The sequence below is a fragment of the Gopherus evgoodei genome, chromosome 7 (genome assembly GCF_007399415.2).
Source record: "Gopherus evgoodei ecotype Sinaloan lineage chromosome 7, rGopEvg1_v1.p, whole genome shotgun sequence".
Taxonomy (NCBI): Eukaryota; Metazoa; Chordata; order Testudines; family Testudinidae; genus Gopherus; species Gopherus evgoodei.
The window spans coordinates 130,447,008-130,474,203 of NC_044328.1; the positions used below are offsets into that span (position 1 = coordinate 130,447,008).

General features: G+C 49.5%; 1 protein-coding gene across 3 annotated transcripts in view; it reads left to right on the forward strand.

Annotated features, from left to right (window-relative positions):
- CCDC36 (coiled-coil domain containing 36) overlaps window positions 1-27,196 on the forward strand; it is a 71,290-nt gene that overhangs the window by 26,635 nt on the left and 17,459 nt on the right. For all 3 annotated transcript variants that reach the window (XM_030569753.1, XM_030569752.1, XM_030569754.1), the window contains exon 3: window positions 17,302-17,476. In XM_030569753.1, the coding sequence (XP_030425613.1) occupies window positions 17,302-17,476 (175 nt within the window). The remainder of the gene's footprint in view (window positions 1-17,301; window positions 17,477-27,196) is intronic.

A 27,196-nucleotide genomic window follows, 5' to 3' on the forward strand; every position in this document is an offset into this window, starting at 1 on the left:
TCATGTGATGTGGTCCAGATGAAAGCTGAAGGCATGTAGGTAACTATAGCAGTTAGTTGGTTTCTGGTATAGGGTGGTGTTTATGTGACCATCACTTATTTGCACGGTAGTGTCCAGGAAGTGGATCTCTTGTGTGGACTGGTCCAGGCTGAGGTTGATGGTGAGGTGGACATCGTTGAAATCCAGGTGGAATTCTTCAACGGCCTCCTTCTTGTGGGTCCAGATGATGAAGATGTCATCAGTATAGCACGAGTAAAGGAGGGGCGCTAGGGGACAAGAGCTGAGGAAGCGTTGTTCTAAGTCAGCAATAAAAATGTTGGCATACTGTGGGGCCATGCGGGGACCCATAGCAGTGCTGCTGCTCTGAAGATATAAGTTGTCCCCAAATCTGAAATGGTTGTGGGTGAGAACAAAGTCACAAAGCTCAGCCATCAGGTGTGCCGTGGCCTCATCAGGGATACTGTTCCCGACAGCTTGTAGTCCATCCTCATGTGGGATATTGGTGTAAAGAGCTTCTACATCCATGGCCAGGATGGTGTTTTCAGGAAGATCCCCAATGGATTGTAGTTTCCTCAGGAAGTCGGTAGTGTCTTGAAGATAGCGTAGGATCTGAGGAGAAAGTCCAATAGCCAGATAATCCTGCTGTAAGCGTGCCAATGCCTGAGATGATGTGATGTCCAGGATTTCCAGGTTTATGGAGCTTGGATAGCAGATAGAATACCCCTGGTTGGGGCTCTAGGGGTGTGTCTGTGTAGATGTGTTCCCGTGATATAGCAGGGAGTTTCTTGAGCAGATGGTGTCCATTCCACTAGTATTTCAGGAGGATGTTAAACAGCAGCTACTAAAAGTTAGACTTTTTTAAATCGGCAGATCCAGATAACTTGCATCTGAGAATTTTCAAAGAGCTGGCTGAGGATCTCTTGGGGCTGTTAATGTTGTTTTTCAGTAAGTCTGGGAACACTGGGTAAGTTCCAGATGATTGAAAGAAAGCTAACGCTGTGCTAATATTTATAAAGGGTAAATGGGAAGACCTGGGCAATTACAGGCCTGTCATTTTGCACAGGAACAATGTCAAGCTGAAGAAATTACTACTCTTCTTCTAGCCTTAGTCACTTAGTCCTTCTCCATTCCAGTCTGTCCTGAAGCAAGTAATCCTCAGAAACTCCTCAACTAATCAAATACTTTTGTGTAACATCCATCCATCTAGTTTTGGATTTTCCAAAGCTTCTCTTGCCCTCCATTTTTAATTGTGACACCCAGTTTCCTATATATTTTTCCAATCTCCTTCTCACATGTCCAAGCCATCAGATTCCATCAGCTTTTCTATAATTGGTGCCACTTTAACACTTCCCCTAATTCATTTGTTCCCAACATCATCCATCCTTATAGCTCCAAGCATCAGTCTTAACATTTCCATTTCCATTGTGTTCAAAATCTGTTCCTGTCTCTTCCTCGGTGCCCAGCATTCGGAGCCATCCAAAAGGACGTGCCTAATTCTCTTGTAGATCTCACTTCTCAAGTTGATAGGAGAATACCTGTTGCAGATCACATCACTCACTTCTCTGCATTTAGGCCGTGTCTTTCCTGTTCTGCTTATATTTTAGTAATCGAGTTCACCACTATTCTGCCCTATCAAACCCTAGTACCTGAACTTCTCTACCTTTGGTAGTGCATGGCCCCCCAGACTTAGTCTCTTTGTCTTCTTCTTCGAGTGATTGCTCATATCCATTCCAGTTAGGTGCGTGCGCGCCGCGTGCACGTTCGTCAGAAGATTTTTACCCTAGCTACACTCGGTGGGTCGGCTGGGCACCCCCTGGAGTGGTGCCACCATGGCGCCAGATATATACCCCTGCCGACCCAACCGCCCCTCAGTTCCTTCTTACTGCCTGTGTCGGTCGTTGGAACAGTGGAGCGTGACTTAGCTGATCTCCACCTCCCTAGCTTCTCGTAGTTCTTTCATTGTTATTGTGTATATAGTTCATTTTTCTATATTTCTAGTTTGTTTTATTAGTTTCTTTTACGTAGTTATTGTATATAGTTAAGAAGGGTTGGGGATTAGCCCTTTCCCCTCACCCGGTGCTGGGGCCCATGCCCGGATCACCGGGTTTCAAACCGTGCTCGGCTTGTCACAAGCCGATGCCAACAGGAGATCCTCACGACTCCTGTCTTAAGTGCCTGGGGGAATCCCACCTCGCAGACAAGTGCCACATCTGCAAGGCCTTCAAACCGCGGACGAAAAAGGAGCGGGACTTTCGTCTCAAACAGCTCCTGATGGAGGCAGCTCTTACTCCTCTGCCCTCGGCACCGAGTGCCGGACAGTCGGCACCGAGCGCCGGACAGTCCGCACCGGGGAGAAGTGCATCTTCAGCACCGGAGTGCACCGGCACCGCGAAGGCCCCTCGGCACCAACCGTCGCCGGCCCAGAAGCCTGCCCAGCACCGCTCTCTCTCCCCACGGGTCAAGAAGCACAAGACTCCTGCGACTCCTGTGCCTACGTTGCAGTCAGAGCACCCGCCTAAGTCGGACCGCCTGGCACCGACAACTGCCGCGGCATCGACAACTTCAGCGCCATTGATTGCGGCCTCGCAAGAGCTGTCGAGTCCGTTGCCTGACAGCTCCCCAGCACACACCGTGGTTGAGCTTATTGTTCCCTCCACGCCGGAGACATTCTCTACGGCAAGGGAGCTGATTGCCCTGACAGAGCCTGCGCAGCCTCAACCCCCGGCACTGCCGGTGCGGGTTATCCAATCAATAGGCAAGCCTGCCCTGCTGATACCATCCTCGCTCGGCACCGCCGAAAGGCACCCATCAGAATCGAGGTCCCGCCAGCATTCTCGGTCCTGTCACCAATCCTGATCCCGGTCCTGACACCGCTCGCAGTCCCGGTACCGCTCTCCATCTCGGTACCGGTCATGCTCACGGCACCGTTCGAGTTCCCGCTCGCCGACTGGATACTCTCGACACCGATCCAGCTCCCGGCACCATTCACGGCACCGCACCTCTCGCAGCCGCTCTCGACGTCGAGCTTCGAGATCCCAGTCGACATCCCAGCACTGTTCTGGTCGCAGGTCCCAGTCTCATTCCCTGTACCTATACGGCGCCCAGTACTGTTCTCCGGTGCCACGTGGAGACGGATCAACCAGACACAGACACCCTTCCAAAGTGGTTTCTGCTCCTCCGTGGCTTTCTCGCCATACATCTGTATCATCGCACGCGGACAGTGCTTCCTACGCACCGGACCGTGATTCGGATACAAACAGCCGAGTCTTCCAAGAGACCCACGGCCCAGACCAGGGACTCATCAGTGGTCCTTCTGGACACCTTGGGCATATCACCAAGCCCAAGGTGGACCTGCAGTGACATCATGCTCCGTTCCATCAGAACACCGGGTGCCAGAGGCCATTGTCAGCCGCCCCCCTCCTGCAGGTACGGAGGAAGCTTCCATCCACGCACAGGACCCTCAGATCTCACCCGTCCCTGACGTCCCCATGATCAGGAGACCATACAGGACCCACTCGTCCCGGGCCTTTCGTCTTCCTCTTCCCCGGATGAAGCGGTAGTGGGGACATCCTCATCGGGCCCGCCTCCAATTCACCTCAGGGCACACCAGGACCTCCTGAGGCGCATCGCCCTGAATATAAACCTGCAGGTGGGGGAGGTTCCAGAGGTTGAGGACCTGGTGGTAGATATATTGTCGGCGGATGCACCAACTCGAGTGGCCTTACCGTTCATTCAATCGATTCAAACTAAGGCAGATACCATCTGGCAATCCCCGGCATCTATTCCGCCCACGGCCAGAGGAGTTGAATGGAAGTACATGGTGCCCTCTAAAGGGTACAAGTACTTATACGTGCACCCTCCTCCCTGCTCACTGGTCGTACAGTCCGTAAATGAATGGGAGCGCCATGGCCAGCAAGCCCCTGTCCCAAAATCTAGGGAGGCTAGGCGCATGGATTTGTTGGGCCGTAAAATCTACTCCGCAGGGGGCTTCCAACTCAGGGTGGCAAACCAACAAGCCCTACTTAGCAGGTATAATTACAACACCTGGGAGGCGGTAGGGAAATTCACAAAGCTGGTCCCGCAAGACTCCCGCCAAGAATTTAAGGCACTGGAAGGAAAGAAGGTGACGAGAACTTCTCTCCAGGCCTTGCTGGACGCTGCCGATTCGGCAGCCAGAACTGTGGCCTCTGCCAGAACTGTGGCCTCTGGAATTGCCATGAGGCGTATATCATGGCTTCAGGTGTCAGGCCTGCCACCTGAACTTCAGCACACTATCCAAGACTTGCCATTCGATGGCCAGGGTCTATTCTCCAAGAAGACGAACCCCAGGCTACAGAGTCTGAAAGATAATCAGGAGATTATGCGTTCGCTCGGGATGCATGCACCACAGACTCAACGAAGATCCTTCCACACCCAACCTCAACGCCGTTACCCCCCGCCTAGACCAAGACAGGACTTTGGCAGGAGGCGAGGTCGAGGCAACCGCAGACGACAGTCTGGACCTCGAAAGGGTCAGAATAACGGTCCCTCCAAGCCAACGACGGGACCCAAACCGAACTTTTGAAGGTGCGCCCAAGAGCGGTGTACCAGTTGTCTTCCAGGATCCTTTTCAGTTTTACAACCACCTTTCCCCTTTCCTCCTTGTGTGGACTCAACCTCGAATCGTTGGGTCCTACGCACGGTAGAATTCAGATAGCACCTCCAGTTTATTTCACTCCCTCCCCCTCCCAACCCCCCTCCTCATCCCTCTTCAGGGACCCCTCTCACGAGCAATTCCTCTTGCAAGAGGTACGGACGCTCCTTGCCATGGGAGCTATAGAGGAGGTACCGAAGGACTTAAGGGGCAAGGGGTTCTATTCCTGGTATTTCCTAATCCCCAAGGTGAAAGGAGGCCTCAGGCCTATCCTAGACCTGCGAGGACTGAACAAGTTCATGAAAAAGTTGAAGTTCCGCATGGTATCCCTGGGCACCATCATCCCATCCTTGGATCCCGGAGACTGGTATGCCGCCCTCGACATGAAGGACGCATATTTCCACATTGCCATTTACCCTCCGCACAGACGGTACCTCCGGTTTGTGGTCAGCCATCAGCATTTTCAGTTTACGATCTTTCCGTTTGGCCTCTCTACAGCCCCTCGGGTATTCACGAAGTGCATGGCTGTAGTCGCTGCCTCCCTCCGTCGTCGTCAAATACATGTCTTCCTGTACCTCGACGATTGGCTCATTGGGGGACCTCCAAGGCCCAAGTCACCAGTCATGTGGGCATCGTCAAGGACCTCTTCATACAACTAGGCCTGATGATCAACCTAGAGAAATCTACTCTAGTGCCTACACAAAGAATAGAGTTCACTGGGGCCATCCTGGACTCCAATCTCGCAAGGGCCAGTTTACCATGACCCCGATTTCAGACAATAGTATCAATTATACAAAGCCTTCAAAACTTACTGATAACTTCGGCTCGCATTTGTCTTGGCCTCCTCGGTCACATGGCTGCCTGCACGTTTGTGACCAAGCACGCCAGACTACATCTCCGTCCCCTTCAAACTTGGCTCGCCTCGGTTTACCGCCCAGGCAGGAACGCCATAGACATGGTAGTCACCATTCCCCCGAGCATCCTAGGCTCCCTTGACTGGTGGCTGACGCCCTCCCTGGTGTGTGCAGGACTGCCGTTCCATCCTCCACAGCCCTCCATGTCCCTGACAATGGACGCATCATCTCTCGGCTGGGGTGCTCACCTCGGACATCTTCGCACTCAAGGCCTTTGGTCGTCTCAGGAGCTGGCGTTACACATAAATGTCCGAGAACTAAGAGCAGTCCGCCTGGCGTGCCAGGCGTTCCAGCAACATCTACAGGGCCGTTGTGTCTCAGTGTTTACAGACAACACAACGGCCACGTACTACATAAACAAGCAGGGAGGGACACGATCCTCCCCCCTTTGTCGGGAGGCGATCCAACTATGGGACTTTTGCATAGCCCACTCGATAGACCTGGTAGCGTCCTTTCTCCCAGGAGTTCGGAACACTCTGGCAGATCAACTCAGCAGATCCTTCCTCTCTCACGAGTGGTCGATTCGTCCGGACATTATACATTCTGTTTTCCAAAAGTGGGGATTTCCCCACATAGACCTCTTTGCTTCCCGCAAGAACAGGAAATGCCAGAGGTACTGCTCCTTCCAAGGTCTCTCCCCGGGTTCGATCTCGGACGCCTTCCTGATTCCGTGGAAGAGCCAACTACTTTATGCCTTTCCACCATTCCCGTTGGTTCACAAGGTCCTACTAAAGCTCCGCAGGGACAGAGCTTGCCTGATCATGATTACCCCTGCGTGGCCCAGGCAACACTGATACACCATGTTGCTTGACCTGTCGATAGCCAACCCAATCACCCTGCCTCTTCGTCCAGACCTTATAACTCAGGACCACAGCAGACTTCACCAACCAGACCTGCAGTCCCTTCACCTCACAGCATGGCTGCTGCGTGGTTAACCCAGTCAGAGTTATGTTGCTCTGCCCCAGTGCAACAAGTACTGGGTAGCAGAAAACCTTCCATTCGGTCTACGTATCTGGCCAAGTGGAAGCGTTTCTCCTGCTGGTGCGAAACGCAAAATGTTACTCCCACCAAGGTCTCGATCCCCACCATCCTGGACTACCTCTGGTCTCTCAAACAGCAGGGCCTAGCGGTATCATCATTGAGGGTGCACTTGGCGGCCATTTCTACCTTCCACCCAGGAGACAGTGGCCACTCCATGTTTTCACACCCTATGGTTTCCAGGTTCCTCAAGGGCCTGGAGCGCCTATACCCCCAAGTACGCCGCCCTGCCCCTACCTGGGACCTCAACCTAGTCTTAACCAGACTTATGTCTCCATCATTCGAGCCGTTGGCTACTTGCTTGCTGCTATACCTGTCCTGGAAGACAGTTTTCCTCGTAGGCATTACATCGGCCAGACGAGTCTCTGAACTTTGGGTGCTCACGGTGGACCCACCATATATTGTGTTTCACAAGGACAAGGTGCAGTTGCGACCGCACCCAGCGTTCCTCCCTAAACTGGTATTGGCCTTCCATACCAATCAGGACATCTTCCTTCTGGTCTTCTTCCCGAAGCCGCACTCATCTCGACGGGAACAACAATTGCACTCCCTAGATATCCGTAGGGCGCTCGCATTTTATATCGAACAGACGAAGCCCTTTCCTAAATCGCCCCAACTCTTCGTTGCAGTGGCGGACCAAATGAAAGGCCTACCTGTCTCCTCCCAGAGGATCTCCTCTTGGGGGCGGCGTGCATCCGCACTTGCTATGACTTGGCTCATGTTCCCTCGAGCCATCTCACCGCACATTCTACCAGGGCTCAGGCTTCATCGGCTGCCTTCCTGGCCCATGTTCCAATCCAGGAAATATGTCGTGCAGCTGCCTAGTCCTCGGTCCACACCTTTGTTTCGCATTATGCTCTGGTTCAACAGTCTAGAGATGATGCAGCCTTTGGCTCAGCAGTCTTGCATTCTGCCACATCTCACTCCGACCCCACCGCCTAGGTAAGGCTTGGGAATCACCTAACTGGAATGGATATGAGCAATCACTCGAAGAAGAAAAGACAGTTACTCACCTTTGTAACTGTTGTTCTTCGAGATGTGTTGCTCATATCCATCCCAAACCCATCCTCCTTCCCCACTGTCGGAGTAGCCGGCAAGAAGGAACTGAGGGGTGGTTGGGTTGGAAGGGGTATATATCTGGCACCATGGCGGCGCCACTCCAGGGGGCGCCCAGCCGACTCACCGAGTGTTGCTAGGGTAAAATCTTCTGACAAAAGTGCACGCGGCATGCGCGCACCTAACTGGAATGGATATGAGCAACACATCTCGAAGAACAACAGTTACAAAGGTGAGTAACCGTCTTTTCCCGCAAGGTATCATTGGAATCTACAGTTTTATTTCTGATGATTTTCTTGCCATTTCATTCAAGTACACACCTTCATCTCTTTAAATCTTCTTTCATTTCCTCTTTGCTATCCCCCATGAGCACTACATCATCTGCAAAAAGCATGCACCAGGGTGCCACTCTCTGGATGTTTTCTGTAAGTGTATTGAACATGTGAACAAAAAGGAGCTTAGTGCTGACCCTTGCCGTGTTTCGACTCTTACTAGAAACTGTTCAGTTTCTCTGCATGGGCTTCTAACAGTGGTAACAACACCCTCAAATATGTCCTGGACAAGTCTGACAAAGTTTTCAGCGATCACTTTCCTTCCCATATAAAACCAGATGACTGTTCTCAGAACGTGATCATAAGCCTTCTCAACTTTGATGAATACTATGTGCAGGATTTTCTTCTTTTATTTATGTTTGTGTACAAGCTATTGCATCCATTATGGATTGCATCCATTATGGATTGCATCCATTATTGACTTGTCTGTCACAAATACAAACTGATTGTCACTGACCTTTACTTCTCTTCGTAGTCTCTTACTCTTATCAATAACTTTTTCTCATATCTTCATCACATGGCTCATGAGTTTAATGCCACGGGAGTTACTGCAGTCTTTTTCTATGCCTTCTTTTCTCTTAAAGATTGGTACTAATGTATTCTTTTTCCAGGTATCAGGCATCTTCTCAGTCCTCATGATGATATTAAACAGTTGTGTCAATATAGTTGTTAAGATAAGTTCCTGTCTGCGTCCTAAAACTTGCCCATACCGGTATTGCCCTGGCCTCTTCCTTTGTCATTCAGTGTTAAACGCATTCTGAACTATATGCATTTCCTCACCTTTTGGGGGCGAAGCCAGACTTTCAGGCACCTGCTCCCCTACTTGGTGTAAACTTTGCTTGTACCAATCAGAAACGAACACACACAGTTTTTGGGCCCTGTCCCCTATGACACTTCTGTGATGTCATAGTGGGTATTTTAGGCTGGTCTGCCATGTGCAGGCAGAAGAGGAGAAAGAAAAACGAATCCTGTGTACCTTGTGCACACCCGTAACCGAGCCTGATCACCTCAAAGCCTCTCTCAGCTCACGTGTTTTAAGCAGAGTTTCTACGTTTGCCGGTCGTTATGAGTTGGTTTGTATTAGTAAGTATTGGTTATTACTAAATGCTGCATCCGTGTTTATAAATATTGTTTACTGCATCTTTGTTTATAAATATTGTTTGATAGTAAATACTTTAGCCATTGTATGTTTTAAGTTCCATTAACCCTATTAGCTAATCATATGCTGCTCCCCTACCCCTTGTAACTATCCCCAATAAAACTTTAAATTAATTAATTTTAGTTGTGTGCGTGCCTGCAGTTTGCATCGTGACCCATATCCTCCTTGCATCCCTTACCTATACAGTCTGTTGCCATGTGCAGCCTGGTAAATAACAGGTCTGCATTTTTCTTTCGCCCCTAAAAGTACGTGGCAATCTACAATAGTCATGCCTACATGCCCCAGGCACTTTCATATTTCTACTGGTGTGCCATCAAGGCCAAGAGGTTTTTTATTTTTCACATTGCCCAATGCTTCTGCAACTTCTAGAACAGATGCCACCAGACTCTGGTTTGGTTTTATCCTACAGCATGGTTCTCTTGGATTCTCTCCATTCATAAATCTTTCAAAATAATTTCTCCATCTTTCCTTAATCTGGATCTCATTGATTAATGTATTTCCACTTTAATCTTTAGTGACTTTGGTGAGATCAATGTCATTAGTTCTCTTATCATGGGTCTTTGCCAGTCTGTCTATTTCTTTATTGTTCTTCATTTTAAGAGAGGCATAAAAGCCTTCCATAGCTTTAGCCTTAGTGGCTTCCACCTCTAGCTTTTTGGCTCTTTTTTACAGTCTTGAAAATACTGCTGTTGGAGTGTTGAGTGCCGAAGTTTAAAACACCTTGTCTTTTCCTTCACAGCCTCTCGTACTTTCTCATTCCACCACCAGATCTCACTGGAGGAAAAGGCTCTGGTTTTTTTGTTTTTATTTTTTACCAAGCAAGTTCGTTGCACATTCTTGAATGTTGCTTTCAGTATGATTCTGTCATTGATTTGTAACATTTCTTAATCCTTCTAAAGAGTTTTTCTGCAACAATTCTGTTGTAATCTCCTTGCTAACTTCATTGCGCTTTTACGACTAGGTTTTCTCTACTGGACGGTTTTCTTCCTATGTAGAATATGTATCCACAGTCAAGAACCAGCATTCTATGTTGAGTTGCATAACTTTCCACTGGTATGACCCTTCAGTTTCTGATGTTCTTCAGCTCAGCTTGGTTTATCTGGAAGTATTTGTCATCTTTCCCCATGTGACCATTAAGGTTGGCTCCAATTCTCTCTTGGTAGTCCATCGATCCGATAATGACAAATCTGTGCAGATCATCTGTTGTTGGTCTCATGGTGTGCCCTCTGATGACTGTACAAGCCAATTCTAGAGGTGCACATTTGGCTGCAGATGGTGCATGGGAAGTTCGCGGTCAGTGGGTTGTGCGCTGCTGATGCTCTGTGACGTTGTTCGCGTGCCTCTTGTAGATGCTGGCAGCAGTCTTCCTCAAAGGCAATGCAGGTATTTCTAACTGTTGCACGCCACCGTGTTCTGTCGCTGGCAGTGTCCTCAAGGTCCCTAGGTTTGATACTGCTGTACTGCAGATTGGCTTTGATGGTGTCCTTGTAACGTTTCCGTGGACAACCTATATGCCGGATGCCCTGGGAGAGCTCACCATACAGAAGCTGGCGGGGGATTCTGTTGGCATCCACGTGGCTGACATGACCAGTCCAACGTAGCTGTGACTTCATGATCATCATTTCGATGCTTGTCATCTGAGCTGTCTTGAGGACCTCAAGTTTGGGCACTTTGTCTTGCCAGCGGATCTTCATGATGTTATGGAGGCAGTGCACGTGGAATGCTTCAAGCTGCTTGATGTGACACCTAAATAGTGTCCATGTTTCGCACCCGTACAAAAGAGATGAGAGAACAACAGCTCTGTACACAAGCAGTTTTGTTGACATCCGGATGTTGTGGTGTGTAGTGAGGCGGCCTGGCTCCCAGCCGCCCTGGAGGATGAAGAGCCCAGCTGGAGGCTGGACTGGGCGGAGCTACAGAGCTCTGAGCCTGCCCCGCAAAGGGTCAAGCACCAACCCGGAACTATAAAGGGGGTCAACCGCCAACCTGAAAGTATAAGGGCGGGCCCTCCGAGCTCAGCGAGGACCCAGCGGCCGGAGTGAGCGGACGGCCCTCCGGGAGCTCGGGACTGGGAGACTCCTGCAACCCAGGGTAGCCGCCCAGAGTGACCTGAACTTCCCCGTTCTCGCTACCCAGAGGAGCTGCCGGAGCTCCCCCGTGCTCATTATCCGGAGGTGCTGCTGGAGCTCCCCCGTGCTCGTTATCCAGAGGAGCTGCCGGAGCTTCCCCGTGCTCGCTACCCCAAGGAGCTGCCAGACCTACCCTCCAGCACCGACTGGGACGAACCCATGCACCTGGACCCTGCGGAGGACGACTCCAGGATCCAGGTAAGCCCCGAGGGGGAGTCTGGAAGTAGCCCGGGGGCAGCCGACCCTAGTCTGGCTGTAGCAGAACCAGAGCCAATGTCAGTCTGTTGCAGCCAGGATCCCCACTAACACAGCAGCAGGTTGCCTGCCGCTGTTAGGGCCCCGGGCTGGGACGCAGAGGAGTGGGTGGGCCTGCGTCCCCCCTGCCACCCCACTCACGGGTGGCATTCTCCCCCTTGCCCCAACGCTAAGGCCCAGAAGCCTGGGCCTCTTACCTTCTGTAAACTGAACTGCTTGCTCAGCCCCTGCCTGAGGCTCTGTGCCCAGAACTGTTGTTGTCACCCCAGGTAATGAGGTGGCCTGGCTCCCAGCCGCCCCAGAGAGGGGTGAACTCCCTCTCCCAACAGCGGACTTCTACATGGTGGTTTAAAAACTTTGACACACAGACAGCCAAGTGCCTCACTTGCTTTGGATATTCGTGTGTTGATCTCATTATCCAGTGATCCATCACTGGATATGACACTACCCAGGTATTTAAAGTTCTCCACTACTTTAAGATGAGTGCCATCAATGGAGATACTCGAGACAGAAGCATTTGATCCAGGTGCAGGTTGATGAAGAACTTCTGTCTTTCCGAGGCTGATAGTTAGTCCAAAGAGTTGTGAGGCCTCAGCAAACTTGTTGACAATATGCTGAAGATCATTTTCAGTGTGAGCCATGAGGGCACAGTCATCGGCAAAGAGTGCCTCAAGAAGGAGTTTCTGCACTGTCTTAGTCTTTGCATTCAGGCGACGGAGGTCAAAAAGTGAACTATCGTGCTGGTATTTCAAGTATATACCTTGGTCCAGATGTTTCATTGCATGGTAAAGGACGCATGGAAAAAACAGGTTAAATAGGACAGGAGCGAGAACACATCCTTGTTTCACGACATGGGTGATGTTGAAGGGGGCTGATGTGGCTCCATCAGACAACACTTCACCTGTCATGCTGTCATGAAAAAGGCTTATAATCTGGACAAATTTTCTTGGGCAGCCAAGTCATGTTAGAATGGTCCAAAGGGCTTCCCTGTTGATGATATCAAACGCCTTTGTCAGATCTATGAAGACAGCATACAGGTGCATATTCTGTTCAATGCACTTCTCTTGTATTTGTCTGACAGCAAACACCATGTCGACTGTGCTCCAGCCAGGTCGGAAACCACATTGACTTTCAGGTAGATTTTTCTCGGAAATACTGACTATTAGGCGGTTCAAGATGATGTGGGCGATGATCTTTCCACCAACGGAGAGGAGGGATATGCCTATATAGTTTCCACATTCTGCTTTGCTGCCTTTATTCTTGAAAAGAGAGACAATAGTAGCGTTACGGAGGTCCTGTGGTATGTTTTCATCCTCCCAGATGCTGATGATCACGCTGTGGAACGCTGCTAATGCTGCTGGACCTGCTACTTTGTATATCTCTGCTGGTATCCCGTCTTTTCCAGGAGCTTTTCCTGAACTCATCTGGCTAACAGCTTTCTTAATCTCATCTATAGTGGGCGGAAAATCAAGATCTGTCAGAGCAGGTTGTTGTGGAATTTCATTGAGGACATTATTATTCACGGTTGATGGTCTATTGAGAAGGTTGCTAAAGTGTTCTCACCATCTTTCGTTGATGCCTTCTTTATCTTTAATCAGTGTTGTGTTGTCTGATGAGAGCAATGGGGTGGTCCTTGGTTTAGAAGGTCCATAAACAGTCTTAATAGCACTGAAGAACATCTTTGAGTTGTGGGTCTCAGCATAGTGCTCAATTTCTTTGGCTTTGCTCTCCCACCAGTTGTCTTGTATCTGATGGAGGTCTTTCTGTGTATTGCTCTGAAGGTACTTGAAGGGATCATTCTGCCATTTGATAAAGGCTTTTCTCTTTACTTCCAGTGCTGAGCATATTTCTTCTTGGTTCTCATCAAAACCAATCCTGATGTGCTCTTTTCTTTGGTCCAAGAGATGTTATTGCTGTGTCAGTCACTATCTGCTTGAACTGGTCCCACTTCTCGGTTACAGTACCGATCAATTGTCCGTGGGATGTCAGTTTGTCATCAAGACTCCTCTGGAAATTGTTGAAACACTGAGCATCCTTCAGTTTGGCTATGTTGAAAGCAGGTCGCACATGCTTAGGGCATTTGTGCTGAGAGGGAGCGATGTGAAGTTGAAGAGACATCCTGACTAATCTGTGATCTGTCCAGCATCTGCGCCTTGCATTACTCTGGTGATCATTACGTCTCGGATGTCTCGCCTGCCGACAATGGCATAATCTATCAGATGCCACTGTTTGGACCTAGGGTGCATCCATGTCGTTTTATATTTGTCTGCTTGTCAGAACAGAGTGTTGGTAATGGTCAGGTCATTTTCAGAACAAAGGCTCAAAAGGAGTAGTCCATTGCTGTTCATTTTACCTACACCATGTGGCCCGGTTACTCCTTTCCAGTTCTTGCTGTCAGCCCCGACTCGGGCATTGAAATCTCCAAGTAGGAGTAGTTTGTCTGTTACAGGTGTGGCCTTGATCAGTCTGTTGAGATCTTCATAGTATTGTTCCTTTGAGTTGTCAGAGCATGTTCGAGTGGGTGCATATGCACTGATGATGGTGGCATGATGTTTGGCATTTAGTGGGAAGCGTAGTTTCAGCAATCTTTCATTGATACCCACTGGAAGGTCTGGGAGTTGATGCATCAATGAGGTTTTTATTGCCAGACCAACTCCCTGTATTCTGTCCTCTATCTCAGTCTTACCCTTCCAGAAGAAGGTGTAACCGCTTCCTGGTTTGCTCAAGGAACCTTCCCCAGGCATTCTTGTTTCACTTAATGCCTCTGTATCGATGTTGTAGCGGGCTAGTTCTCGAGCAATGAGAGCTGTCCTTCTCTCAGGTCTTGCAACAGCTTCTCGATCCATGAGGGTACGAACATTCCATACACCAGTGGTAAGTTTCCACAAATTTTTCTTTTGGTTTTGGCCACAGGTTGGGTTAAACTGCCAGCCACAGCTTGCTGGCCAGTTGTTCTAGGGCAGGCAATTTTTAGGCCACCTTTTCTAGGCCCCTCCCTTACTAGGGTGAGCAGTGCTATCCTGAAGAGGGCTGCTCAGACACTTGGGATGTTGCTGGGCAACTCTGCTGCCCCAGGTACAGAGCTGGACGACCACCTATCCGCAGGCCGCCTGCGTGCAGGATTGGGACTACGACTCCCAGTGGTAACCTCCACCTGTCGCTTTGCCCCTCCCCCCTCACTGCAGGACTTGGGTGGTATGATGATGATGTTTGATGATTTGCACAGGACCTGTGTGTGAAAGCTTTTTAAGTGGTAGAGCCGTTGCACGGGAGCAATCCCACTCTCTCGACCTTGGAAGCCAGACACCAATGGTACGAAAAATCGTCACGACTGATAACTTCTTTGGTTGCAGTGGATGGCCTTGACGTCTTTCATGCCTTGTCAAGCCCTTCACTGTCCACAAAGCATTGCAGAACCGCCTTCTTGGCCATTGGATCTTAGTGATCTCTTTCACCCAGTCCGCCGGAGCTGACATTGCATGCAGGGTAGGCATATCCCTAATTCACTGAGGGTTTGAGTCCCATCAGTTACACTCACCTGGTTTAGCTGGCCTGTCGAAGCCGTTGCCCGGGGTGTGGCCACTGCACGTGCTGCAGCTCCTTGGAGCCACAAGTGAGAGCTGAGTGACAGGTGGGGACCAAAGTGGACGGACCACCCCCGAAGAGGTACGACAAGTCCCCCCATCAGAGGTACTACCCCTCCCTGGACACCCCATACACCCAATTATGGCTCCAATTATGATTTTTTCTTTCTCACATTCTGTACAATGGTGTCCATTTCTCCCCAGAAATCCTCTTTTTCTTGTTCATTACATCCCACTTGGGATTCTTATGCACATATAATATTTAGGGGGCCATTTTCACCAAAATTATCCTGTCACTTGTCTTATCCACAACCACTACACATTCCCTCATCACTTTGTGTAAAACTAGACCAACTCAATTTCTCTTATTCAGAGTACCATAGTACAGTAGCTTATAGCCTGCTCTTTATCTCTTGCCTTTGCTACCTTCCATTTGGATTCTTGGATGCAGGCAATCTTCATTTTCCTTTTCATCAACATCTAAGCCAGTTCTGCACTTTCTCCAGTTCATGTCTCTATATTCCTACTTTCTGAACTTTTTTCTTTGACCGCATCTGTCCAGAAAGATGCAGTCACACTCAGATGAGGATGCTATACTTTGTTTCTGAAGAATGCCCTAGTTTTCATAGAGGGTGCATCAAGAACTCATTTTACGGGTTTCTTTGGCAAAGTTTTATGGCTGGCTTCCAACACCCCTCCTCTTTCAACCAGGCTTAGGACTAGCTGTAGTGGAGTTTCGGCCCTGATTGCATCTGATCTAACTATGTAATATTTAATGCTGTCTGAAATAGCCCACTTGTCCCCCATCTATCTAGCCTTGCCTGCAGGAAAATCTACAGGAGTGAGAAAAGGAGAACGAAATTTCAAGATTCTCCTTGTGGAGATTTTTCTTAAATTTTTACATCAGAAATGTAGAACAGGGTCTGTCATTCCCCATGGAAGCAGCCTGCAGGAACCACCTTCAAACCCTGTAATTCCCATAGGAGAACAACAAGAGGCCAATTCCATCTGTGTGGAGGCCCTGTCCCTTCATGCCAGCCTTGTGTTCTTAGCAGCTCCTTCCCACTCCCTGGCAAGGTGCTTCCCTTGAAACCTCACTGACAGTGTTTCCCTAACCAGTGGTTGCCTCGGGGATTCCCCTGAAAAGGGTGTCCCCATTGCAAGACCAAGGAAAGGGAGGTGTGGAAAAGTCTATTACTCCAGGTACTTATCTGGCACCTTTATAGCATCAGTGTCCACAACTTGAGGCTGAATGAGGTTTTCTGGAGAATGTGTGGGACTATGGAATTATGCTTTTGGTATGCTGGGTGTTGGGTAAAGTGTCTGTGAAGCTGGTGGGCATAAGAGCCATCCTTCATTCAGGGTAAATGTAAACAATTAATGTGTGTCAGCTTTTAGCCGGAAACAAGAGAGTGACTCTCCAACTGGTTTGTAGGTCCCGGACTGACGGTAGTCCATTAGGATGTGTTTAATAATCAACTATACAGGATTGGGTGGTTGGTAGAACAGGTGTTACCCTGAATGGCTATTTTCTGAAGTGGACTGCAGAATGAAAATGTTGGAGAGCCATACAGCAATACAGCCATGTTGTTCTTATGCATGCTAATCTCGATTTTTGTATGATATCATTACCATAGACTCCGCCTCCTGTTTTTTTACGTATTTATTCTTGCAACACTCCTTATGAGATAGAGAATTACTGTTATTTCCATGTATCAGGGGGGTAGCCATGTTAGTCTGGATCTGTAAAAGCAGCAAAGAGTCCTGTGGCACCTTATAAACTAACAGACATATTGGAGCATGGGCTTTTGTGGGTGAATACCCACTTCATCGCATGCATCCGACGAAGTGGGTATTCACCCATGAAAGCTCATGCTCCAATACGTCTGTTAGTCTATAAGGTGCCACAGGACTCTTTGCTGTTATTTCCATTTTACAGATGAAACACAGTCAAGGCACAGAGAGGCTAAATGACTTGCCCAGGATCACAAAGGAAATCTGTGGCAGAGCAGGAAATTGTACTTGGGTCTCTCAAGTCCCATGCAAGTGCCCTAATCACAGAACTATCCTTCCTTCCTTTCTGTAACACAAAGTCTGAAGGTTAACTGGCTTACAGTATTATCTAAAATAGTTTGCTATTTCATTACTTAGTCATGATTTTTGCTTGAAGTTCATTCCCTTTCTGCTCTACATTATTTCAGGACTAATAAATCATCCAGTCGGAGCAGTGCTCCTAGTGATTATTCCAGCCTCAGTGACTCTCAGTTCCTCTTTGGTTCCCAGTTCTGTCCAGAGAACTCACAGTCAGCACCAGTGCCCCTGGAATGCAGTGCACAGTCAAGACAACAAAAAAGCTCCCAGCAGAACTCTCAGGATGTGAGTCTGACTCTTGGAATTTCTCAGCTAGCATTGTACTACCTTTGGGGAAGTATTAACAATTCAAAATTAATTCAAAAGACTGTAAGCTCTTTGGGGTAGGGCTCACATCATCCTAAATGTTTGTACAGTTTCTTGTTCAAGTGATTGCACATGTGCATTCCACTCTTGGTGTCAACATACACAGTCACTGGAAATTTTCCTCTCAGTGGTACCTGTCAGGGCAGCTTGAAAACCCTTTGCTGCCATGCACCAGTATAAAGGGCTCAGCTGGCCCCGAGCCCCCTCAGTTCCTCCTTACCAGCCATGACAGTCCCTGGGTGGTAAGGAGGAACTGAGAGGGAACTGCAACTGTTCATCTTCCTTTCAAGTGCTCTCAGTAGACAGGGTACTCATGTATTGTATTGTAAAGAGTCTGTTAAGAATGTAAGAATGGCCATATGGGTCAGACAGTACCCTGTCTGCCAACAGTGGCCCATCCCAGATGCTTCAAAGAGAATGAACAGAACAGTTGATCCATCTCCTGTGGTCCAGTCCCAGCATCTGGCAACTGGCAGATGCTGGAAGTGTGTTATTACAGGTATCAGTGTTTCTGTATAATTAGTTAGCTGTTACCCCACCTGAGGGTTTCTGTCGATTCCTAGTGCTGAGGGATGTCTTGCTCACAGGGCTTCAAGCCCTGAATTTCCTGCAATAAGCCTATGCCCGCGGGCGACCCCCACTCAAGTTGCTTAAAGTGCCTTGGGGAAGCTCATATAGGGAAGCATTGCCAAACTTGCAGGGATTTTAAGTCTCACACAAAGAGAGATCATGAAGCCAAGCTAAAGTTTCTACTCATGGAGCTGGCCTTGTGACCTCCATCTGAGCCAGGTTGGTGGGACTCAGCACCAAGTGCTGCAGGATCAGTAAGGAGTGCGCCTCCTAGTGTGCCTGAATCTCAACACCACTCACCATCCAGAGTGCCTGAGAAGAGGCCTAAGAAACCAACTGCCAAGAGGGGAAGATCCCCAGTATCTAAGTCTGCTAGGCATGGGGTTAAGGGCAGAGTGCAGTCTTAGTCAAAGCACTCCTTTGCTTTGGTACCACAGAAGCTGGCACCGTTGACAGCGGAACCTAGGCAGGTACATAAGAATATAAGAATGGCCAGACTGGGTCTGACCAAAGATCCATCTAGCCCAGTATCCTGTCTGCCAACAGTGGCCCATGCCAGGTGCCCCGGGGAAATGAACAGGTAATCATCAAGTGATCTATTCCCTGTCGCTCATTCCCAGCTTCTGGCAAACAGAGTTTAGGGCAGAGGTGGGCAAACTGCGGCCCAGGGGCCACATCCAGCCCTCCAGATGTTTTAATCCAGCCCTCAAGCTCCCACCAGGAAGCGGAGTCTGGGGCTTGCACTGCTCCGGCACTCTAGCTGGAGAGTGGAGACAGGGTCTTGTCTCATTCCGCATGGCTCCTGGAAGCAGCAGCACTTCCCCACTCCGGCTCCTATGCACAGGGGCAGCCAGGGGGCTCCACATGCTGCCTCCACCCCAAGTGCCACCCCTGCAGCTCCCATTGGGTGAGAACTGCAGCCAATGGGAGGTGCAGGGTTGACGGCTGTGCACAGGGCAATGCACAGAGTCACCTGGCTGTGCCTCCGCATAGGAGCCATAGGGTGGACATGCTGCTATTTCTGGGAGCTGCTTGAGGTAAGCGCTGCCCGGAGCCTGCCCCCGACTCCCTCCTGTGCCCCAACCCCCTGCTCCAGCCCTGCTCCCCCTCCTGCCCTCCAAACCCCTTGGTCCCAGCTCGGAGCACCCTTCTGCACCCCAACTCCTCATCCCCAGCCCCACTCCAGCGCCTGCACTCCTAGCCGGAGCCCTCATGCCCTCCTGCACCCCTACCCCCAATTTTGTGAGCATTCATGGCCTGCCATACAATTTCCATACCCAGATGTGGTCCTCAGGCCAAAAAGTTTGCCCACTCCTGGGCTAGGGGCACCATCCCTGCCCATCCTGACTAACAGCCATTGATGGACCAATCCTCCATGAATGTATCCAGTTCTTTTTTTAACCCTTTTATAGTCTTGACATTCACAACATCCTCTGGCAAAGAGTTCCACAGGTTGACTGTGTGTTGTGTGAAGAAATGCTTCCTTTTGTTTGTTTTAAACTGCTGCCTATTAATTTCATTGGGTGACCCCTACTTCTTGTGTTATGAAAAGGAGTAAATAATACTCCCTTATTTACTTTCTCCACACCAGTCATGATTTTATAATCTTCTTTTGTATCCCCCCTTAGTCATCTCTTTTCAAAGATGAAAAGTCCCAGTCTTATTAATCACTCCTCATATGGAAGCAGTTCCATACCCCTAATCTTTTTTGTTGCCCTTTTCTGAACTTTTTCCAATTCCAGTATATCTTTTTTGAGATGGGACAACCACATCTGCACACAGTATTCAAGATATGAGAGTACCATGGATTTATATAGAGGCAATATGATATTTTCTGTCTTATTATCTATCCCTTTCTTAATGAGTCCCAACATTCTGTTCGCTTTTTTGATTGCTGCTGCACATTGTGGATAGTTCTCTGAAAACATCCACTCAATGACTCCAAGATCTCTCTCTTGAGTGGAACAGCTAATTTAGACCCCATCATTTTATATGTATAGTTGGGATTATGTTTTCCAATGTGCATTACTTTGCATTTATCAACATTGTGATAGTGTTGTGATAGGATCAGTCTTGATGTCTGTCACGAGAGATTGAATAGATTGGAATCTTGACTCTGAAAGGAACACAGCCCCTATAAACTCACGTGCCATTTTGTTGCCCAGTCACCCAGTTTTGAGAGATCCTTTTGTAGCTCTTCGCAATCTACTTTGGACCTAACTATCTTGAGAAGTTTTGTATTATCCTATAAACTCTATCTTCTGTATGGAGATACTGTATTATCTGCAAATTTTGCCACCTCACTGTTTACCCATTTTTCCAGATCATTATTGACCAGGCTGGAGGCATTTGCAGCGCCTGAGATCTTCTAGCCCTGTGGGTGCCAGTATCACTGGCAGTTCAAGATTCGGCACTATAAGTGCTGCCAGATGTGGGGGAACTAGCTGTACCAGCCCATGTACCTCTGACAGCTTGCCCTTCAATACCATTAAAGGGGAAACCTGCCAAGCTCACCACTCTGCATGCTTCTCCACCTTGACACTAGTCACTGGCACCATTTGGAAGAGCACCTTTGTGGTCAGCAGAAGGAGAGTAGTCTTCCTCCAAGTCAGAGATTGGGTCCTGTGTCTCCCATCATCAGAGCCACTCTCACTATCCCTCCTCAAGGCACTACTACCCTATCACAGACCCCTCCCCAGGAGTACCATCGAGTACTTGGCCAGGAGGTCACTAGGGGCCTATGCCTGTCCAATAGCCTTTTTGGAATCTGTGCGGCTTTCTCTCAGTTTCCATATCATATTCCAGGCATTCCTACTTTGTGGCCTCAGAGAGAAATATTGCATCTACCCACCAGGCAGCACCCATTCCCGACTCCGGTACCAGACATTAAAAGCTAAATCAGCAAGATCCTGCAGGTCAAGAAATGGAGGAAGAGCAATCCCTGCCAGTGCTGGCCTCCTCTTCCTCGTCCCCTGGTGAGGCAGTCTCAGCAGAGGGCATTTTGTCTCCCTCGGATAACTATAAGGCACACTAGGAATTGTTAAAGAGGGTTGCCTTAAGCCTGGACATACAGGTAGAGGAAGTAAAACAATCCTCACGCTGTCTGATTGACATTTTGGCCACATCAGGTCCTTCTAGATTGACTACACCTGTCAATGAGGCCATTATGGACCCCATTAAGGCCATTATGGACCCCTGCATCACTTGCCCCCACTTCTAAAAGGCTGAGTGCAAATTTTGTGTGCCCTCCCAGAGTTATGAATTCCTTTCTCCCATCCTCACCATCCCCCAGTGTCTGGTAGTATATGCCGCCAATTAGAGCGAGATAGTCAGAGTGCAACCACAAACTCAAAATACACAACAACAACAAAAAACTCCGGACCTCTTTGGTAGAAAAGTTTATTCCACTAGGGGCGGGGGTGTGGTTTGCAACTCCAGATTGCCAACCAGCATGAACTTTTGGGCAGGTGTGACTTTAAGGTATGGAATTCCATGCTAAAATTTAAAGACCTGCTGCCAGAAGATGCTAGACAGGAGTTCTCCTCAGTTGTGGATGAGGGGAAATCGGTGCTGAGGGCATTGCTGCAAACTGCTCTAGGTGCAGCTGACTCACCTGCCAGGTCCATGGTTTCGGCAGTGGCCATGTGTAGGAGCTCCTCGTTGCAGTCCTCTGGGCCCCCACAGGAGGTCCAACAAACTGTGCAGGACCTGCTGTATGAGGGATCCACGCTCTTTGTGGAGCAGACTGATGCTAAACTCCACGGGTTATAGGACTCAAGGGCAACCCTAAGGTTCCTTGGGTTGTACACCCCAGCCCCTTCCAGGAAGCAACCCTTCTAGTATTCCTGCCCAGCTATCTTACAGGACCTGCAGAGAAAGCCGAGTAGGGGTTAAAAGCATAGAGCACTTCCTCCTTCTGCCCCTACATCAAAGCCTGCCCCGCCTCTGACATCCAGGGGGTGCTAAGCATGATGGGATGATCCTGATGGGATGACCAAGGATCCTGTACTAGTTTCCAGGATGCCAGACCCCATTTGTCCTCTGTTTGCAAACTACTGTACCCATTTCCTCAGCGCTTGGTCCCTACCACCAAGGACCATTGAGTGAAAGTAGGATACATGCTCCAGTTTATTTCTGCCCCTCCTTCACATCATCCCTCCCTGTCCCTCTTCATGAGGAGCTTCTGGTTCAGGATGTCCAATCTCTTCTTCTCATGGGAGCCCTAGAGGAGGTTCTACAGCATTTAAGAGGGAAGGGCTTCTCCTGTTATTTCCTAATCCCCAAAACAAAGGGCAGTCTCAGACTTGTTTTCGACTTGCTTTAGCTCAACAATTATCTCAAAAAGATAGTTTTGCATGGTCATCCTGGCGTCCATCAATCCCTCACTGGATTCTGGAGACTGGTACACTGCCCTTGATTTAAGAGATGCCTATTTACATGTGTCAATATACTACGGGCACAGAAAGTTTCTAAGGTTCATATGAAGCACTCACATTACCAGTTCGGCCAGTCTGCAGTTCCCCAGGGGTTCACAAAATGTGTGGCTATGGTAGCAGCGTTCCTGATAAGGTCAACCCTTACCTGCACAACTGGCTAGTCAAGGGCTGGTCCAAAGCTCAGGTTATATCCAGCATTCAACTCATCCAGTCAACCTTCAAAGACCTAGGCTTGCTGATCAGCACAGACAAGTCTACACTTTACCCTGTACAGAGGATAGAGTTTATAGGGACTGTGTTCCTTCCAGAGTCAAGATTCCAATCTATTCAATCTCTCGTGATAGGATTAATCTTGATGTCTATCGCAACAGCTCAAAGCTGTCTGAAGCTCCTCGGGCACATGGCCTTGTTTATGTTTATGTAGTGCAAAACACAAGGCTGCACCTCAGGCCCCTCCAGACATGGCTGGCCTCAGTTTACTTGCCACATCACCATCATCTCGACACTGGTCATGGTAGCTTTTTGCAGGTTCTAATTTCATTGAGTTGGTGATTGATCCCTCACTGTTCTGTGCGGGCATTCCCTTCCTTTACCCTCAGCCTTCAATGACACTAGTCTCAGATACATCATTTCTAGGGTTGGGAGCTCACTGGGGGCCCATCCAAACTCAGGGCCTGTGGTCCTTGAGGGATCTCACTCTTCATGTCAACATCTGAGAGCTCAGAGCGATTCATCTGGCCTATTAGGCTTTTCTACCTTATATCAGAGGGAGAAACCTGCTTGTTCTTACAGACAACTCTGCAGCAATATTTTACCTCAGCAGGCAAGAAGGAGCTCATTCATCCCGCTATTGTCAGGAAGCAATTCACCTGTGGGAATTTTGCATAGCCCATTTGATCAACCTTGAGGCCTCTTACCTTCCAAGGGTACAGAACAAGCTAGCAGATCATTTTCAAGTCACCATGAGTGGTCTCTCTGCCCAGATGTAGCCAGATTTATTTTCCAGCAGCGGGGGACTCCCCAAATAGACCTATTTCCAAACAAGTCCAACAGAAAATGCCATCAGCCATGCAAAGCCACAGTCCAGGTTCTATCACAGACGCCTTCCTGCTACCCTACCCCAATCCCACTCCTAACAGAGTGCTACAAAAGATCAAGTGGAATAATGCTCATGTTATATTATTAGCATAAATGTGGCCCTGCAAGCCCTGGTTCTCCACTTTTCTGGATCTCTCAGTGGCAAGTCCAGTTTCACTCCTTTTGCACCTAGATTTGATTTCCAAAAACCATGGTCTGCTTTTCCACCTGAACCTGCAATTCCTTCATTTAATAGCCTGCAAACTCCATGGCTAAATCCCAGGGAGAAGGCTTGCTGAGCAAGTTTGCCAGGTCTTACTAAGTAGCAGAAAGCCCTCCAACAGGGCTGCCTACCTGTCAAAATGGAGGTGGTTCTCTATCTGGCTGTTGAACTGGAGTCTTGCTGACGCAGTTGTCCCTCCAATGAATATTACATTATCTGTTGCACCTGAAACAACAAGGGTTAGCAGTTTCCTCCAGCAAGGTTCACCTGGCAGCAATATAAGCTTTCCACCCTGGTGTGGATAACTGTTTTGTTTTTTTCTAATGAGATGTGTGACACTCTGTACTTCAAAGTAGCAACCTGGAGCCCTCATGTTCACCACTATCAAAAGATTGTTTTGTACAATATATACCTTGTGAGGTATCATTTTAAAAGTTTTGATCTGCTTCATATTAATATCCTGTTGGATTGCATGAACTACCATTGTTTGTGAAGTTATGAAGTATTGCTATATATGTTACTGAAATGTGTTGTGAGGTTGGGAACACCCACAGCCTGTTTTCAGTTGCAACAAGGAGTAGCCATCACCAGCTATATGTAGATTGATGGCCCATCAAAAAAAAAATCCACTATCCCCAAGGCTTCTTAGAGACGGCATGTGCACCATGGAGGTGGACTAACCCATGTCACAGCAAGGATCTTTCTAGCAGCCAGAAGAAAGTATAAAAGAGGGGTAGTGATATCACCACATGTCCTCTTCCCCCCCGCCATCTCAACACCTGGAAGAATGTCTGGAAGAAAGACTTTGAACTGGGGAAGACTGGTCCCAGAATGGAATGTGGTACAGTCTGTGTATAGAGCAGGGGTCGGCAACCTTTCAGAAGTGGTGTGCCGAGTCCTCATTTATTCACTCTAATTTAAGGTTTCGCGTGCCAGTAATACATTTTAATGTTTTTTAGAAGGTCTCTCTCTACAAGTCTATATATTATATAACTAAAACTGATGATGTATTGTAAAATAAACAAGCTTTTCAAAATGTTTAAGAAGCTTCATTTAAAATTAAATTAAAATGTTGATCTTATGCCTCCGGCCTGCTCAGCCTGCTGCTGGTCTGGGGTTCTGTTCACCTAGGCCGACAGTGGGCTGAGTGGGGCCTGCAGCCGGGACCCCAGCTGGGAAGGGTCTGGCAGCCAGAACCCCAGACCAGCAGCGGGCTGTGCAGGGCCAGCAGCCGTGCCAGCAGGGCCAGCAGTGGGCTGAGCTGCTCAGCCCACTGCCACTCAGGCGTTCCATCGGCTGGTTCCTGCCAGGCGGGATCGTGGCGGCCGGACCCGCTCAGCCCGCTGCCAGTCTGGGGTCCCGGCCCTGCCCACATACAGTGGGTACTTACCTTCTCCCTGGTTCTGGCCCATTCTCTTCCTCTCTCTGCACTGAGCTGAGGGTAGGAGTGGACCGAGCACAGGGCTGGGGGTGAAGGGTCTGGCCAAGAGCTAAAATGAGGGAGGTGGCTCAGGGTTGGGGCAGGAGGTTTGGGTGTGGGGGCACTTACCTGGGCAGCTCCCATTTGGTGTGAGGGGTGCACGTGGGAATGTGAGTAAGGGTGCAGGAGCTCCCGTTTGGTGCTCAGGGTGGGGGTGGGGAGGTGCGGGGTGCATGGGATGTGGGGGGGCTGGAGATATGGAGGTGCAGGAGTCAGGGTAGGGGGGCTGGGTATGTGTGGGCGTGCCAGAGTCAGGGCTGGGGTCATGGGTGGGGGGTGAAGGAGTCAATAGAGGGCTGGTTGGTACAGGGTTCAGGGCAGGGGCCTGGGGTGTGTGGGGGGGTGCAGGGCTCAGGGCAGAGGACTGGGTGTGTGTGGGGTGGGTGGTCAGGGCTCAGGGCAGAAGGTTGGGTGACTGCCCCCCCAGAACCCCCAACCCCACCCCCCGTTCCTTGTCTCGACTACACCCTCCTGGGACCCCACCCCCTATCTAAGCCTCCCTGCCCCTTGTCCCCTGATTAATCCCCTAGGACCCTACTCCCTACTTGTCCCCTGATTGCCCCAACCCTTTCCCACACCCAGACAGAACCCCCTGGACTCTCATGTCCCATCCAACCACTCCCCGTCCCCTGACAGGATCCCGCCCAGAACTCTGGACCCATACAACCCCACCCCGCTCCCTGCTTGCCCAGCCCCTCTCTACACCCCTGCCTCCTGACAGCCTCCCCAGAACTCCAGACTCACCCAGCCTCCCCAGCTCCTTGTGTCCTGACCACACCCTCCAGAGACCTCCCCCCACCCTAACTGCCCCCCCCGACCCTCCTTGCTCCCTGTCCCCTGACCCCTATCCACCCCCTAACAGACCCCGGGACTCCCATGCCCCATCCAACCCCCCCTGCTCCCTGACTGCCCCCTCCAGAGACTCCCGCCCCTAACCACCCCCCCACCCTGCTGCCTGTCCCTTGACTGCCCCCACCCCTTACCCAACCCCCGGCCCCGGACTCCTTACCATGAGACTCCCCGCTCATCCGGAGCCCTGCCTCCACGTGCGCACAGCCTTTTAAATCTGCTTCCAACCTGAGCATGCTCAGCACAAGCGGCGGGGCGAGGCCTCCTGAGGCCAGAGTTGATCCTTAACCCCCTCTTGTCCAGTTAGGGGCAGCTCCAGGCACCAGCGCAGCAAGCGCGTGCCTGGGGCAGCAAGCCGCGGTGGGCAGCCTTGCACTCACTGTGAGGGCAGCAGTTAGGCAGCCTTCAGCGGCACACCTGTGGAAGGTCCGCCGGTCCCGTGGCTTCGGCAGCAGATACGCAGAAGGCATGGGACCGGCAGATCACTCTCAGAAACGCCGCCGAATCTACGTGACTGCTGTGCTTGGGGTGGCAAAAACCATAGAGCCGCCCCTGTGCCCAGTGAGGGATTTATACACACTGTCACAAAAGCATATGACTGATCAGCTAAGAACATGTAATTTATGTTAGATTCTCTGTTAATGGGGTAGGTATTTTATTTGATCTTTTCGTTTCAATTACTAAAATAATGTAAAATTATTCCAAGCATGAATGCATTTAGACCAGACATTTAAGCTAAAATATCAGTTATTCCTTCTGTGGACAATGATGTGTTTCTGTTCACTAGGCTTCATGGAAGAGAGATGGATTCATGACAAATTAAATGTCCAGTGTTGTTCTGATTTACTTCCACAGACTGAACATTTATTTACTCCATTGCTGTTCATTATATTATAGCAGACATGTCATTGATTTTCAGAGAGAGCGACCCTGTATGTTCTAGGTATTTCTCACATGCTTTTATAACAGAGTATCATGTGCAATCATATTATTCATACTCAAAT